The 16,856-nt window shown below is 44.3% G+C and overlaps 1 protein-coding gene across 1 annotated transcript in view; it reads left to right on the forward strand.

Moving 5' to 3' along the window:
- The window catches only part of CPS1 (carbamoyl-phosphate synthase 1), a 134,465-nt gene that overhangs the window by 37,211 nt on the left and 80,398 nt on the right, over positions 1 to 16,856 (forward strand). The window contains exons 12-16 of the mRNA XM_033170879.1: positions 167 to 265; positions 3,775 to 3,870; positions 7,280 to 7,469; positions 11,159 to 11,316; positions 13,237 to 13,365. Of these exons, the coding sequence (XP_033026770.1) occupies positions 167 to 265; positions 3,775 to 3,870; positions 7,280 to 7,469; positions 11,159 to 11,316; positions 13,237 to 13,365 (672 nt within the window). The remainder of the gene's footprint in view (positions 1 to 166; positions 266 to 3,774; positions 3,871 to 7,279; positions 7,470 to 11,158; positions 11,317 to 13,236; positions 13,366 to 16,856) is intronic.

Here is a 16,856-nt window from a genome sequence, read left to right on the forward strand (position 1 = left end):
CCCTTTTCCAACTTGAGAAATATGTGGTAGATGGACTCAGTGTGGTAACATTGATAGCCATAGAGCTACATTACAAACATGGTTTTTCCTTCTTCTTTCTGTCTTTTTATAATATAAATGTGGTCTTCTTTTGGGTGCCGATATGCATTTTGTTTACTTTCCCTAGTTCTTATTCGATTCATTTATTTCACTGATCAAGAAGGGAAAAGGTACCAGTATCGCTTCAGTGCTGCCCAAGGCCACAGCTGCGACTTCGAGAGTGGAGGTCAGTTTATTAATGTGTTTTGTGTTTAGCCATCAGTCATACAGTGACTGGTACCATTATTGCAAAAGATGGGCAGACTTGCTGTCCAGAACTATTACCTAGAGATTTGCACCACCAAAAGTACCCTGTGAAAAATGTCCTGATTTTGTTACTCATTATAGTTATATTTAACTCTCATTTTGCTTTGAAATCATTGTTGATACATAGGAATTGGAGCTGTGTGCCTTGCAAGTGCAGAATTTTTGGACATAGATGAGGAAGTGAGGCAGAGATGGAGCAACTTGCCCCAAATCATCAGTGAGCTTATGGAGGAGGAGTGTTTTGAATCCAAAGCCCACTGCTGGCATATTCTTGGGATGCTGAATGTTGTGGGTCCCTATATGCTGTCAGCTGTAAATAAAACTTGGCCGGTTCCATTTTTAGATCCATATGACTCTATATCATCCCACAAAGCATCTGGGCACAGAACAAATAATATAACACAAGAACTATGATCAACCATATTGAAGCACACTTGCCTGTAAGTTAATGTGGCAAGAAACAAATGAGTTACACATTTTGCACAGTCATTCTAGCTTGCTACCAAATAAAGCTGAAACAGAATTGCGTTTCAGCTTATTTAAAACTCTAAGACTGTTAACTTGTATAACAAAAAACAAAACAAAAAAACTTATTGCCCACAACTTTTATGGCACAGAACAGGGGCATACCCAGGATCAAAACTGGGGGGAGGGGTAAGCCATGGTCGTTCAGGTTGTGACATTTCAGCACAGAAAAGGCAAATGAAAATTATATATAATTATAGCAGTGCTTTATTACAGTAGTTATTACAATTATTTGCTTGATTTTTTTTTACAATTTTATTCTAGTTACATGTCTTACACTAATATCATTTTCTTGGGTTTGAAGAAAACTTGTTCAAAACTTTCGTTTCAATCCAGTCCTGATTTTCCTTGAAGAATTTCCGGTGGGCGCTCATCAAACACAACCCAGTCAAGTCTGTCGTCTCCCATTGTACTTCTGAGCCAGGTCTTTACCCTTCGAAGGGTACTGAAAGATCGTTCAACAGTAGCCATGGTGGACGGGAAAGCACTTAAAATACTGATCAACTAGCGATGGGCTGCTGAATTTATATAGTGACGCGGAACTCACTAGACCCTCTAGAAGATTCCCTCTTCTCTCTGCTAGAGGCCGCTAGAGACCTCTCCCTCCCTTGAATCCCACTGGCTGGCTGACATAGATTCCTCTACCAGTCGCTAGGTGGCTCTAGATACTTCTCGGTTTTTACACCATTTCAGTGTAGTAAACAACTGATTATTCGCCATCGCCCTACCTAATTTTGTTTCGTTTCATCACTTTATAACCATTTAATTTTTTTTGCTTCTGGGGGGGGCAGCTGCCCCCCCTGCCCCTCGCTGGGTACGCCCATGGCACAGAATTTCCTTCCCTCAAGTGGTTCTCATATTGGTAAGAATGCTAATTTTCATTACAAATGCCTCTGTATTTATTTTGCAGTAACAGCAATTGGGCATTCATATAAACAGCATGAGAGTCTCAAAGGTTATTGAAAATTCCTAATATGTATTGCCTTGCAGGATTTTCTATAAAGCTCCTCCTTTTTGTGGCAAAGTTATTCTTTCCTTCGGAAAGCTGAATTTAATGCAAAGACAACTTCAGAGTCACTCATTGCACAAACCAGTGTATGCAATAGAGGACTGGTTCAGTCTTATATTAAGTTGCTGTGTTAGAATCCTTTGTTCTAAATATTGAATTTTTGCTTTTATACAAAGGACAGGGTATTGTAGTTTGAGCAGAAAGGAGGTGTGACAGTTCCATGAAGTCTTATTTAGAATTGAAAAGGATTTCCCCTCTTCACAGTTTTTCCAGAGATCATTGTGAAAGGGCTGAGAATCTGTTTGGATTCGGATTTGTAAATAGACCCTGTTGGCCAGGATTGCCCATAAGACATGTATAGGAAGTGTATTGGCTTAGATTTCTCATGGATGAATGAAAGGGAGACAGGAAATGGTTGCCAAAGCAACAGCTGAAGGGAAAAATATTGGGGAAAGACAGAATTTTGTGTGTGTGTGATAAGGGGGGCTTTTTGGTCCTCTGCAATTTCTACTTTTGAGGTAAAAACCAAAACTTGAAAATATTTAGATCAGCATCAGTATGATGCAGGAAGATAAGCAAACGGAGACCTATACATTTATTTCAGGAGAACATGAATAGGATGACATTGATGTCTTAGCAAACTTATATCCTGACTTTCTGTAAAAGTACACAAGGCAGCTGGCATTGAAAACGAATCAGTACAAAATAAGATATACAACCTAAAACCCCAGAGCCAGCTAATAAACCAACCAATGGCACTTAAAACCAAGCAACAGTTTTTAAAGCAGGAAAATGAATGTGGGGTGATGAAGCAGGTGGGGTGCGGATCCTGATCACGTGTGTTGTATATCTATAGCCATTAGCATATTCTAAACTCATATGCATGGAAGTTGAGATTTAGTGCCAAAGAAAAAAAAGAGGCACTTTCTCCTAGGATATGCTTCAGGAACAACTCATGCAGAGACATGGATGGGGCTCCGGGTCTAGGTTTTGCCACTGGGTAGAGAGTAGCCTATTAAAGAAATCCTCAAGATGTCTGGGCATGCAAAAATCTTATTTGAGGTTTTTAATCCCACCCATGACGCGGGTGGCGCTGTGGTCTAAACCACTGAGCCTAGGGCTTGCCGATCGGAAGGTCGGCGGTTTGAATCCCCGCGATGGGGTGAGCTCCTGTTGTTTGGTCCCAGCTCCTGCCAACCTAGCAGTTCGAAAGCATGTCAAGTGCAAGTAGACAAATAGGTACCACTCTGGTGGGAAGGTAAACGGCGTTTCCGTGCGCTGCTCTGGTTTTGCCAGAAGCGGCTTAGTCATGCTTGCCACATGACCCGGAAAAACTGTCTGCGGACAAACGTCGGCTCCCTCGGCCAGTAAAGCAAGATGAGTGCCGCAACCCCAGAGTCATTTGCAACTGGACTTCACTGTCAGGGGTCCTTTGCCTTTTTAATCCCATCCATGATAAGATGCTGGGGATGAGCACATGAGGCACCCCCCCCCCCCAAATTTCCACCCCATCACCATGTTGGAGGAATGCCTTCTACTGCAGGAAGTCTTTATACTTCTGCAGGCTGAGGTTCCCTGCATGATTTAGGATCCTTGATTTAGAACTTCTCCATGGAGCAGCCTCACAAATGCAGAAATTCAGCCCCCCAAGTCAAGGAGGGGCTGTGGTACGGCAGCCATGATGCAAGGGAGAATGGGGGTGAGGGAGTACTCTGCCATTACCCCTCACTTGCAGCCAAAGGTTCCCAACCCCTGTAGTAGGAGAACCGTAGGCCCTTTGTCATCCTGGAAACCATCCTGGAAGAAAGAACAGGTGAGGACCCAGCTTTCTTGTGAGATGGGGACCAACAACGCATGTGCTGATATAGCTCTACTGACCTATTGCTTGTCTTCAGGTTTCCAAAGTTCTAATCCTGGGATCTGGCGGTTTGTGTATCGGTCAAGCAGGAGAATTTGATTATTCTGGATCACAGGCTGTCAAGGCCATGAAGGTGAGAATGGGGGAAGCAAAGTAAAGCGTTTGTTACAAGGGTGGGGGACCTGTGTCCCTCCAGATGTGGCTGGACTCCAAATCCCATCAGCCCCAGCCAGTATGGCCAGTGCCCAAGGACGATGGGAGCTGTAGTCCAACAACATTTGGAGGTTCCCCATGTTAAGTTGTGGGTGGACACAGCAGACGACACAGTGATTTCCAAGCAGCTCTTGTTTATTCTCAGGCTGGAACAGAAGTGAGCTGAAGGGCTCAGCAGCCTGCTTATATAGAACTCAGCTACAATGCAACAGTAACAACTTTCTGTAGTTACCCAATCCCTGAACGTCACTTTTTCAATCCTTCATTTGCATGTGCGGACCTGAGTGAAAACTGCAGCAGAATGAACTATATACACACACCCCAGTGGCCTAGGGTGAGAACTTCAATACATAACACCCCACACCTAGTTTAGCGTGCTCCACATCCATCCTTGTTCCTTCATGTAGTGGTAATGTAATTATTTGTTCTGCCTTGTTTACATTTTTGATAGCATATGGAAATATAGGTAGAACTGGCTGCATTATTCAGCAAGCATAAAAACTTCCTGTGAACAGGTTGTGATCAAATTCTGTTTTTAATATGTGTGCAGTGAAATAAGTTCACATAAATGGTTGTGCAAAAGAAATGTCAGCCTTGCTGATTTATTATGGGAAAAGCATTCATTATTTGCCATGTCTAGCTTGGTATCTTCTATCAAGTTCTGTCTGTTCCCTGGTTGGGAGACCAAGATAGGTTTAAAATGACAGATCATTGGTACTTGCGTGAACCAGATCACAACACATCATATGTGTTAAAATAATTGAGGCATCCTGGGTTTATGTATATCCTCCCAATAAACTGCTAGTCCTGCAGGTGACCTGACATTGGGTGTTTTTGGGTTTTTTTTTTGCAAAAAGTGTAAATGGGAACATTTCTGAGGCAGTAAGAGGCTTTGAAAGCCTTACACTATTCACAAAACACTTTGTCTGGACATATGTCTAGCTGACATACTTAGGGTTTCTATAGTAAATGGAACTGGGGGTGGGGTGTATGGGGCTTCCAATGCACTCCTATACATGTCTACTCAGAAGTAAGCTCCATTGGGTTAAATGGATTTACTCCCTGTCCCAGGTAAGTGAGCATAGGATTGCAGCCTAAGAAATCTTGTCCAATAACTCACATGTTACAGCTGTTTCTTAAGTTACCTTTTGCAACATGGAGGTTAAAATAGCAATAGAACCTTATGAGGTAAGAGAACAAAATGTATTCATTCATTCATTCATTCATTCATTCTTAGAGAGACGGAGCATTTACATGGTTCCTAATGAGAACCAAGGCATAACTGTCCTGAGAAAAGATAAAATAAAAAATTCCTTCCAGTAGCACCTTAGAGACCAACTAAGTTTGTTCTTGGTATGAGCTTTCGTGTGCATGTCTGAAGAAGTGTGCATGCACACGAAAGCTCATACCAAGAACAAACTTAGTTGGTCTCTAAGGTGCTACTGGAAGGAATTTTTTTATTTTATTTTGTTTTGACTATGGCAGACCAACACGGCTACCTACCTGTAACTGAGAAAAGATGAATTGACATTTCCCAGCCAAAGTTTTTATGTCCCATTGATTTCACAAGTTTTAATTCACTTCCATTGAAATCAATGACACTTAAGGTTTGTTTCTGTAAAACACTGAATTCTCCAAGCAAAATTCTTTAACATTTATGATCATGCTGCTGTTTGGCTGTCCCAAAAAGGAAACCATCAATTCCCCTGGAGTTGTCAAACAGATTCATCATGCTTTTCTGCAGCCTGGATGTAGACTGCAGCCAGCCTGTGAGGAAGCTCTGCTGGCTTGTGATACTGCTTGGAAAAATCAAATCATCAGAGAAATGAATTGGAGGCACCTTCCCTATACAAAGATCATCTTGATTTCTAAAGAAAAGCATTTCTTCTCAAACTGACACTCTCCTGTTCTCTGCTTCGCTTGCCCTCTGCTTTCACATTTAAGAAAAGTTATATTTCCCAGTAAATCTTGCTAGCTTGACCTTCCTGGGCTCAGCAGCAGCCGGCCGTCTTGATCTTGGTGCTAATCAGCCATTCCAGAAGCGACACTTGCTCTTGGCGACCTTGCCTCTGGCAACGTGATTTACAACAGCATGTGAAGCCAAGGCAGTTTGTGCGAGTGTAGCACTGCAAGACGTGCCTAAGTGTTCACATCATTATTCGCCTTCCATTGTGTTGATGCAAGACTAGCCTTAAGCTGCTGTTTATTAGGCAGCTCGACACCATGAATGATTAACACGAGGCCAAAACGTAAATAGGCAACATATGCGAGCAAGTGTTAATTCACAAGGACAGCCACGGGAAGAGTGGAAAGCAGAAATATATTGAAGTAGCACATGCATTTAAAACACTCCCATAGAGTGGGTAGCCTGTGCTGGTGTCCTGCTTGCAAAACTCGTGTGGTGGTCGCACATTTGCAGCTGGAATAATACACATTGGACCACGGTCCTGGGCGATAACAGGCCACAAATTTATTTGCTTATACAGCAGGTATGCAGGATTGGCATGACAATAGTCGGGCAAGAATCAGATCCTTCCACTCCGACCTTGCTGTTGGAATGGAATTCTGTTTGATGGCAGGCACCCTTGAGAGTTGGCCAGTGTTGGACCCCTGCATGGTGCAGGCCAAGCATCTGGGATCCCGCTGGGGAACTGGGGGAGGTGTTTAGGCAAGGCTAGACCACACCTGAGCTAGGGATGTGCCTTGCCTGTATCCTCCCCTAGAGCCTTTTGCCTCCCATCTGCTTTGATCCTTCCCAATGCCATTTCTGTCACAAGAGAAGCAGCCCAAATCCCAGCAACTCCGCCTACTGCTACAACAAAACTAAGGCCAGAGCATAGATCACCAAGCCGGGCTTTGCCCATGTTGGATAGGTGCACACCATCTAGTTGAAAGAGGCCCATCCAGTCACATCTGATCAATGCCAGAATCGCTCTTCCACCGGAGGTGCAACTTGAAACACTTCATCCCAGAGCCAGAATGTGTGTGCCCATAGATGGTGGCTGAGTTGATTTGTCCACAGCATTGACCTTGTGCGCTGTTCCTCCCAGTGCATGGTGTTGTGCTCACAAATCTACACACATATCTGGTCTGCAGCAGATTAATAAAAAAATTACCAGCACTAGGTTGTTCCCGTGAGTTGATATCACTTGGGATGACTGTGGTATGCGATATGTTATATCGGCTGATATACCTACCTTGCATAAGTTTGTTACCTATGTGTTTTATTTGTATGGGCCTATGGCTGAAAATAAACATCTACCTATCTCCCGTGAGTTGTGAATGTAGCTCTTGAATGAATAGTTATTTTGTTTTAATTTTTTTTCTAGGAAGAAAATGTGAAAACGGTCCTGATGAACCCCAATATTGCCTCAGTTCAGACCAATGAGGTTGGCCTAAAGCAAGCTGATACAGTTTACTTTCTCCCAATCACCCCACAGTTTGTTACAGAGGTCATCAAAGCAGAACGGCCAGATGGCTTAATTCTTGGCATGGGTGGGCAGACCGCTCTCAACTGTGGTAAGTTTGTTGTGGGAATGTGTTTCTTTCTTCTTACCGTTGAAAGATATCCCCATTAACTTAGCATGCTGTAAACTAAGTGAAATGTAGGAATCTTTTATATAAATAAGGACAATTATTATACCAAATAAACTATGATCCTATCTTCTATTAGGGATTTTTTAAAATGTAAGAATATGCATGGTTTCAATATATGCAGAATGTTTCATGAGGTAAATTGAAAAGCCAAGGTATCTACCAAGTTTCAAGCTGCAGCTGTCATTGTGTGTGTGTGACACATTTGCTTGCTTAACAGTACCATGCTGTGATAACTCCTCCAGGCTACACAGTCAGATATGTACCTATGTACATAATGAGGGAACACAGATGTCTCACTATTCTGCACACATACATCTCTGCAGATGAAGTAAATTCAGATCAGAAGACTTTTGAGAGGCAAAGATTTTAGCCACATTAAGAAGGATAGTGGCCTTACCACCTTTAACTCTTTGAACCAACAACTTACGGACAATTGTGACTGGAGCTAATACACAATACTGAGATATTGAGTTATTGTAACAGCAGATTGTAATCTTATTGGTCAATTCCTCGCTTTCAAATGTTGCGTCTTGAGCTTTGTCACACTTTTTGCATCAGAATCATAGAATCATAGAGTCGGAAGGTTCCCAAGGGTCATCTAGTCCAACCCCCTGCAATGCAGAGTACGTTACACCAGAACGGGGGTCTGCAACCTGCGGCTCTGGAGCCGCATGCGGCTCTTTTACACCTTTGCCGCGGCTCTGGGCGGATACGCCTGTCCACTTCTCCAGCTGGCCAGCGGCAGCGGCCGCCCTCCAGCTGGCCGGCGGCCCGCCCTCTGGAGGCTGAGGGTGCTACTGCTGTGCTGCTCTGCTCTGCGTCGTGCCTCGTTTCTGCCAGCGCAGGCGCAGCAGCAGACAGCAGCAGTTTCCCTCCAGAGGTGTGGCTGCTGCTGCTGGTGTGGAGCTGCTGCTGGCTGCTGCATCGAGGCGACGACGAGGTAGGCAGCTGTGGGCTGGGCCAGGGGCGGCGGGTGGAGGGCGAGGGCGAGGGAGGAAGCCCTCCTTTTAAAAATGGTCGAGGAAGCTGCGCCTGTTTCCCTGCCACTGCCTCCTTCACTCCTGGTTCCGCTCGCAGCCTCAGACCGCGCTCTCGCGGGCGCGCGTCTCTCTCCACCCCGGAGCAAGGCCGGGACTCGCCCTTGCCCAGGACCCGCGTCTCAGGAGCCAATGGGTGCATGTGTCGCGAGGGGGCTTGGAGGCTCCTAGGAGCCCGAGCACGGACAGCAGGGACGTGGCTGCTTAAAAAGGCTGCATGGAGGAAAAGGCAGTTGTGCGCTTCCGCAGCAGCGTCGAGCGGAGCCGCCGCCGGACCTCACCAGGCAAGGTTAGTCACGTCGCCCCCGCCTTCCAGGCGCAAAGCTGGGCTGGCTGGGCAGAAACCACCGTCGAGCTCTCTGCCTGCCATGGGCGGGGGGCTTTGCAACCCCCCAACAAATCCCTTGGGGTGGGGGACTGGGACTGGGGAGGGGAGTCCTCTGCTGCTGCTTCCTCAGTGTGTTGCTTAGGCTGCCGGGCGGAGCGGGGGAACGCAAGTTGGCCGCCTGCGCCGCGCCCTCCCTGTGGCCTCTCCAAAGTGGCCTCTCCAAACGCGTGGCGCAAAGAGCGGCGCCTTGGCTTTGCCCCGGTTTGGTTGGGCAGCCTGTGGCTGGAGGAGATCCGGGGGATTCCTCCTCGGCGGCTGAAAGAGGGGCTTGTTCTCCCGTGCTTTCTTTTCTCCCAGTTCTAGGTCACTCGACCCACAATAGCACTTCTTTAGTCTCCTTGCCGCACGCGCTCTGGCAACTTTTCAGGCTCCGGGTTGCGTAAAAACTGGGAAAGCTTTCTCTCGCTTCCTTCCCCCCTCCCCTCTCATTTCCTTCCCCCCTCCCCTCTGATGCTGCTCTCCAACCACCTACCTGCTTGTCACAAGTTTTGACACCCCCCCCCCCACTCCTTGGAAGGGTTTCATTATTGGAGCTGAGCTTGTCCCCGCTGAGGTAAATGACTTATTGCTCTGCTTCGACCGGGGTGGGTGGGTTGGTAAAGAAAACCAAACCTGAGTAACTTATGCAGAGGCAGAATTTACTAGGTGGGGGAGAAGCCCCTGTCGTGACTTCCAGGTGTTTGGAAGCACGGACAGCCCACCAAAAAGAAACTTGTGAAAATGCTTCCTTCGCGAGGGCAAGGAGTAATAGGGGTGGAGATGGGCCGAAAGTCCAAAGGAAATGATTTCTTGAAGGGGAGGATGTACTACGGGAGGCAGAATAAAGGGCTGGTTCTCACAGAGACATGGGTAGGAGAATGACGCCCCAAAAGGTTGCAGTTTTTCCTCTGTCCTGAGTGTGTGTTAGGGGAGCCTTGACAAAGCACTTGTTGGCGTGGAAGAGAGGAGTCCTAACTTGGAACTGTGTTCATGTGCGAAATCTATCGCCATTCTCATTAAGGGGGCAGGGAACTCCCCTAAAAAGGTTTGAACACTATGAACTACTACAGCCACCTGTATGCAAGTCAGCACAAACATCACAGGCTTCTCTGGTGCAATTCTGTGCTTTATTTAGCAAGAGAGGAGGTTGGAAGAGGTGAGCATAGCCTCTGGTCTGGAATATTAAGGGTAAAAGACACTAAGATTATTGTAAAAGCCAGCAGTCTTCAATTAGACACGGGACAAACATTTAACACAAGTGTGCAGTTGAGGACTCATTTTTTTAAAAAACAACAACAAATCAAATATTTGTATGCTGTTGCAACCCACCTTGGATCAGGCTGTGACCTGGTAGTGGTCCCCAGGATGGATAAAATGATGATTTTTTTTTAAAAAAATAAAAAATGGTTTTTTTTTATTTAAATCAGATTTTTTTTATTTAAATCGGATTTTTAAATTTAAATCGGATTTTTTAAAATAAATGCAGTGTTATATTTGTTTTAAATGTCGCAGTGGTTTTGCGGCTCCCAGTTTCTTTTTTTCCTTCAGAAACGGGTCCAAGTGGCTCTTTTTGTCTTAAAGGTTGCAGACCCCTGCACCAGAACAATCATAACCAGCCTCTTTGGTTTGAAATGAGGGAGAATATCTTCTAGATTTGGGGAAGGATGGTCAGTCAATATGATATCCAGATAGGCATAGAGTCCACATTTTCATTTTAGAAATTCACTGACAAAGTCCCACAAAAGCAAACAAGAAATAATAGCAGCAGAACATGCTAAAAGCTATGAGGAGTTCTGGCCTTCAAGGAAACAGCTCGGAGCATACTCAAAGCAGGTGTATGATTTTGATAGGCTGCTACACATGGCAGTGCTGTTCTTCAATCAGTCTTCCCTAATCTGATCTGAGGCTGCTGGATCTCCTTCGTTACATCAGAGAGAGTAGAAACTTTCCCAGCAGGTTTTGAAAAAACTGGCAGTCCTCCTAATATTCAAATGTCAGACAAATGGTTTTTCTGCCCAGAGAGACATGTGAAGGTCCTTTCTGTCAAAGTTACTCTTTTGGGTTGGAACTGACTGAGTGGTGCAGACAGCTGATTGACAGAAATCTTCCTAGAGAGAAGTTGTATAATATTGACCATAGGTGGGTTGATTTCAGAACACATTCTTCTTTTTAATGCTTGCTTCCCGTACCATTCATTCTCTGCGCAGGAGTGGAGCTGTTCAAACGTGGCATTCTGCAGGAATATGGTGTGAAAGTCCTTGGAACTTCAGTTGAATCTATCATGGCCACAGAGGACAGGCAGATGTTTTCGGACAAACTGAATGAAATCAATGAGAAGATTGCGCCCAGCTTTGCTGTAGAATCGGTACATCAGCTGAGTTCAAATATACTTGGTTGCATCTTGAAACAGTTGAAACAGAGAGGTGGATATATCTGGAGGATGTTGGTGTCCTATTTTCAGCCTAGCTCTACCTGTCCAGGGTTTCCACAAATGCATGTGAGGCAGGCAGGAGAAATCAGCAGTAGGACAGAATTTCAAGGAGGGAATATAGAGCAACCCATTGACAGGCAGGTCTGTGCTATATTAGCACATGCCCCCCTTACCCTAGAGAAACATCAGAGCCTTCCCCTCCTCTCTGCCATTCTCTCTCTCTCTCTCTCTCTCTCTCTCTCTCTCTCTCTCTCTCTCTCTCTCTTCACACAGTCTTTGCATCTGCATCCCAGCCTTTGCACATTTATTGTGTGTCTGAAAAGACCCCTTCTTCAACATAATGGTAGAAACTTTGAAGGTATCAAAAGGCAGTCATATCTGTCGTCTTTGCCAAAAGATAGGGTCACCCAACCCACAACCCCATTTACAGATTAGTCTGCACCAACCTTCACCCAGCTGGCTGGGGCCGATGAGACTTGTAGTCTAATACCTTTCAAGGACACCAAGTTAGTGAAGGCTGGTTTGCACAAGTCTGAATGTGTTGTATTGCAAGCAGAGAAGGAGCATGGGCAGAGATACCAGGACAAATATCCTGTTTCCAAAGGAAATAGCTCAAGTGAGTAAGCACAGAATTTCCAGAAGAGGTGGAGCAATGGCAGAGGGGCTGGGAGCTTAAATAAAAGATGCAAAAGATCAGTGCTTGTTTCTTAGAGTGATGCACTGAGATGGTGGCCTTGTTTGCATCTAACGCTAAGCCAAACCAGACCATACCTAAGTAAGCATGAAGAAGCAAGTGTGCTGGGGCTCAGTTAGAAGATGGAAGTCGCTTTGCTCCTTCGCCACTGGCTGCAGGGAAGTCATTGCAGGGAAGCAGGGAAGAAAGGAAGTGGCTGCTGTTTTCTACATGCATCAGCAGGCCCGCTTCCTCCTCATGCTTTGGCTTACCATCACATGCAAACCAGGCCAGTGAGTAAGTCAATAACCGGAGTCACTTGATTGAGAAAGCAACTTCGAGTTCCTTTTTAAAAATTGTCTTACATGAATATTAGCGCAGAATAGCTTTTAGCTCAATGGGATCCATAGAGTTTAAAGTAATATGGTAATAATTAATAGGTCTATGAAGTGTGCATTTTGTTGGAACTTTTGGCTGTGAATTTTGCCCAGATGGATTTGAAAGAATTGGCCACCTCTGCAGTCCATACCTCAAAATATTTCTCTCTTTACACACCAACTGGCCTCAGAAAGCTAAAACAATTCTTTTCAGTGCCTTAATATATGGAACAGGTTGATTGTACAGTCCCTCTGTGTCTGTGATGTTACCAGAAAAAGGGGATTGGCACATACAGAGCTTCTGAAACACTTAATTACTAAAAAGGGCAAAAAAGACTTAAGTCCAAACTTGATTTTGATTTGTGGTAATTTCTCATTTCTCTTCCCAACTGCTGCTAGTAATAATTTACAGGTGAACATATCAGAGCTGAAAAACTGATGTGCAGTCGCCTTCCCCTTTAGTTCTGTAGAAGCAGGATTCCTTGGGTTGGTGAGGAAGGGTTGTAGTCAAGCCACATCTTTACTATAGATTTAAATGTTTAGTAGTCATTCCCTCTCCTCAGGAAATATTGGGAACTGAGCTGTGTGTGTGTGTGTGTGTGTGTGTGTGTGTGTGATGTTTGGGACAAGATTCTTTTATCACCCTCAACAAAAATGTAATTCCCAGGATTTTTTTTGAGGAAGCCAACCTCCCTAGTATATGCTCCACAGAACATTGAGCACATTCCTGACCAGCATCCCTGATTCGTCTGTGTCACATTGCGTTGTAATGTAGACAATTCTACCTGTTCTTCTTTTATTTAGACAGACGACGCTTTGGAAGCAGCAGAAAAGATTGGCTACCCAGTCATGATACGCTCTGCTTATGCCTTGGGTGGACTAGGATCAGGTTTATGTCATGACAAGGAGCAACTGCTAGATCTCAGTACCAAGGTATTACTATAGGAGTGGTGTCAACATCTGCTGCCCACAAGGGGAGCCATTCCCTGGGTGAAAGCTCAGGGTGGGGAAATCCAAGCAGGGAAGAGGGGCAGGTCTTGGTAGATAGAGAGGCAAGACAGCAGAACATTCAGTCCAAGTCCAGAGTCAGCTAGTTTGGTCAATGCACTGTGGGCACTACAGACAAGACGACTTAACCATTATGGCCTCAAGTCAGCAAAGCAGTAACTTGAAATACTGTATTGCTCTAGGACTAGCCTGTTGCTTACTGAGGGCTGAAATAATCCTGCGTAAAGATGGGTGTCCCAGACCTCCCCTCCTCAGAGCTGCTCTGTTCTCGTGCTCTTGGTTAAAGAGGCAGCCCCGTGGGATGTTTTTTTTTAACGGTAACTTTTTTATTCAGCAAAAATACAATGCCCCTTCCCATAAATAGGCATATATCTGCAAATTGTAACACTGAAAACAAAAACATAAAGTTTGCAATTATTCTAAAATAAAATGAACAAAGATCACCTCTGACTAAACGTATCTGCTGGTTTTCTGAAATAATTTGTAGAAAAGCAGGTTGTTAGCAATGCAACATCACAGATCTTTAATCCAGTCTGGTCTACCCCCAGCATGCTGTTACAGACCATTTAACCACCATTAGCAAATTCAGCACCAAATGGAGATTGCCTATTTGCATATTGTCTTGTAAAGGACCCAGTGATTTTTTGGGGGTGGTGGTGGTGGTGGTATCAGCAGGCAATCAATATACTATACAGAGATTTTGCAAATCTTAACTAGAATTTATTTCCAGTATACCTGAATGATAGGGCAAGGCCATAAAATATCCGGATGGTCTGGATCTTAACTGAATTAATAACGCTATTGATCAATAACACAATGCCACACTGTGTTCTTGAGATACGTTATTTGCTGGGCTGTAAGATCTTCTGCTGCCTCTGGGACCAGTGAAGGTTGGATCTCGATGAGGGAATATATAGGGGAGGGGATATATTGGTGTCTGAGGATGTGAGCAAGGAAACCTTCTCAGCAGCAGGTGATGGCTGTAGTATTGTGGCAACTTTTCTCCGCATCTTCCATCTGTGAAAATCATTGTGTCATGGCAGAAATCCTCCATGGAGGGGAACTTGACTATCCTTAATATCTCACCACTATGGTGGTGTAAAGTTTTCAGTTCCTGAACCATGACACAACCTGGCTACCAGTGCAGCGAATAGTAAAAGCTGGTATTTGTGGTGTCGTTGCTTTTATTCCATCCATCTGGGTCTCGGATCCAGACAGAGGCCATCACTCTTAACTTTAATCTGGGCCACAGCTGGGCTGGAGTACACATGGCATGTTCCAAAACCCAACAGAAGCTTTCTAACCCCTGTTTAGGGAGGTGAAAAATTACGTTACTACTGGAATAGCAGACTCTAAAGAATTGCTGCCAAGTGTTTCCTGTTCCTTGTCACAGTATTGACAATACTGCCTGCTTTTCCTCTCTCATAATTTATTTTAGACATTTGCATCGTTCTTCAGTGAACAAGTCTCCTAGAACAGCTGACATTAAAAAATAGTAGTCAAAAACAACAAAGCAGAACAGCTGGTCGTAGTAGAATGAAGCATCACAGCAAAGAACTGTAAAAGGTTTTCTTAAGCATGAAACCCAACTTAATGGTTAAAAGCCCTGGGCATTTTTTAAATTAAGTTACCCCCCCAAAAAATATTTAACTTTTTCAAAACATAAACAGAATACATATAACAAACAAAAACAAATACAACTAATAGAAACAAACTACAAAAATACAAATAAAAATACAAATTATTACAAACTACAAAAATGAAAAACAAAAAATTCATTAAAAATTAATTTTTTCCTTAACATTGTAAATTGACTTCCTCCCGTCTGCCCATCCTGTTCATTATCATTCATCTTAGTAATTTCTTTACATTGTACAAACCTTATTTTTCAGTAAATCCTATCCTTTCTGTAACTATTCTTAATTAATTATTTCACATTTTTTAACCCTTAACATAATTCTAACTCTGCAGTCTCACTTTTCATACAAATTCCTTCTAAATTTCAATCTTACTATATTTTTAAAATACAGTTTAAATTTCTTACATTCTTCTCCCACCGTGTCATCCTTCTGGTCACGGAGCTTCCCGGTCATCTCAATTTTTTATTAAGTTATCAACCAGAGCTGAAAGAAAATATAGATAGTGCAAGATGAGTTGGTGGGATGGAGTGCTGCAACTGAAAAGACCCTGTCTAGTCACCACGTTTCAGTCACAGGCACTTGACTGGAGCTTGTAGAGGTGCAGGCGAAAAAGAAGAAAGGGTCATGCAAAGTTTCAACAGCATGAAATGCTTAATGAACAAAGAAAGCAAATATATTTGCTGCTGGATTCAGGAAGGAAAGCACAGCATAGCTACCCCCTGAGGGTCTAGCTCACCAGGAAACACCCCTGTCAGGGAAACAGCGCCCAGTGGGGCGGTGCAGGGGCTGTCTAGGGATGGAGAGCCCCAGCGCTGCGGGGATAGCAGGGGACTTCCAGCGGGAGCGACAGGAAGGAAAGCAGCCCAGCGGAGAGGGGGCTGGGGGATGCTCCAGAGACCCAACGCCCATCATCGATCCAGCCAAGAGGGAGCAACCGACAGTTTCGTTGCCCCAATTACGCAGGGTGTGAAACGTAAGGAGGGAAAGGAGGAGACTAGGGTGCCCAAGTTCTTATGCTTGGTGGGCGCTCCAGAAAAGCACAGCTTCCAGGATGCTGTAAGGGTTCTGCTGTGGTTCCTCACGAGTAAGAGACTCGACTCAAGTCCCGTATATTTACAGGTTTATTGTGCAGATATGTACAGCACAGATCTTAAAAGTCCATGACCAGCTTAAGCTTAAGTCTCTTTACTCGTGAGGAACCACAGCAGAACCCTTACAACCCCCAAACTATCTTATCAATACAACTGCCAGTCTTAGCCAAGTCAACAGCATATGAAGATGACACCGTTTCAAGATTCTACAGATTCTCTTCTAAGGGGGAAGAAAAACCTCCTTAGGCTCTTTAATGCTCCATCTTCATGTTGCTTGCTCTTGAGTTTGGTAATGTGAATGATTAAAGTGAAATTGTCATAAATGGACCTTAATTGGTGCAAATAGTTCAGTGACCTGCGTCAAAGAGATATACAATAATGTAAATTTTATTCTGTTGTCGAAAGATAAGTCAGGGAGGGAGAAAATGGAGCATGATTCACTGCTGCAGTGGACTGAGAGATAGCAATGCTCCAAGAGTAGGACAGAATAAAGCACAGAAGTGGCCAGCTGGAGACTTCTGGGAATCGCAACTGGGCTGTAAGGTGATGTTTTGTCTTCAGCACCTGGTCTCCACAGGTCCACGAATAGTGAAGCTCTATTTAGCTCTTATGCCTGGTTTCTTGCAATATAGACCGCACCTCCCTGATTTTTTCACCCCTTGTTTAAAGCTCATCTAAATTAGTA

Source organism: Lacerta agilis, chromosome 1, assembly GCF_009819535.1.
Source record: "Lacerta agilis isolate rLacAgi1 chromosome 1, rLacAgi1.pri, whole genome shotgun sequence".
NCBI classification, from domain to species: domain Eukaryota; kingdom Metazoa; phylum Chordata; class Lepidosauria; order Squamata; family Lacertidae; genus Lacerta; species Lacerta agilis.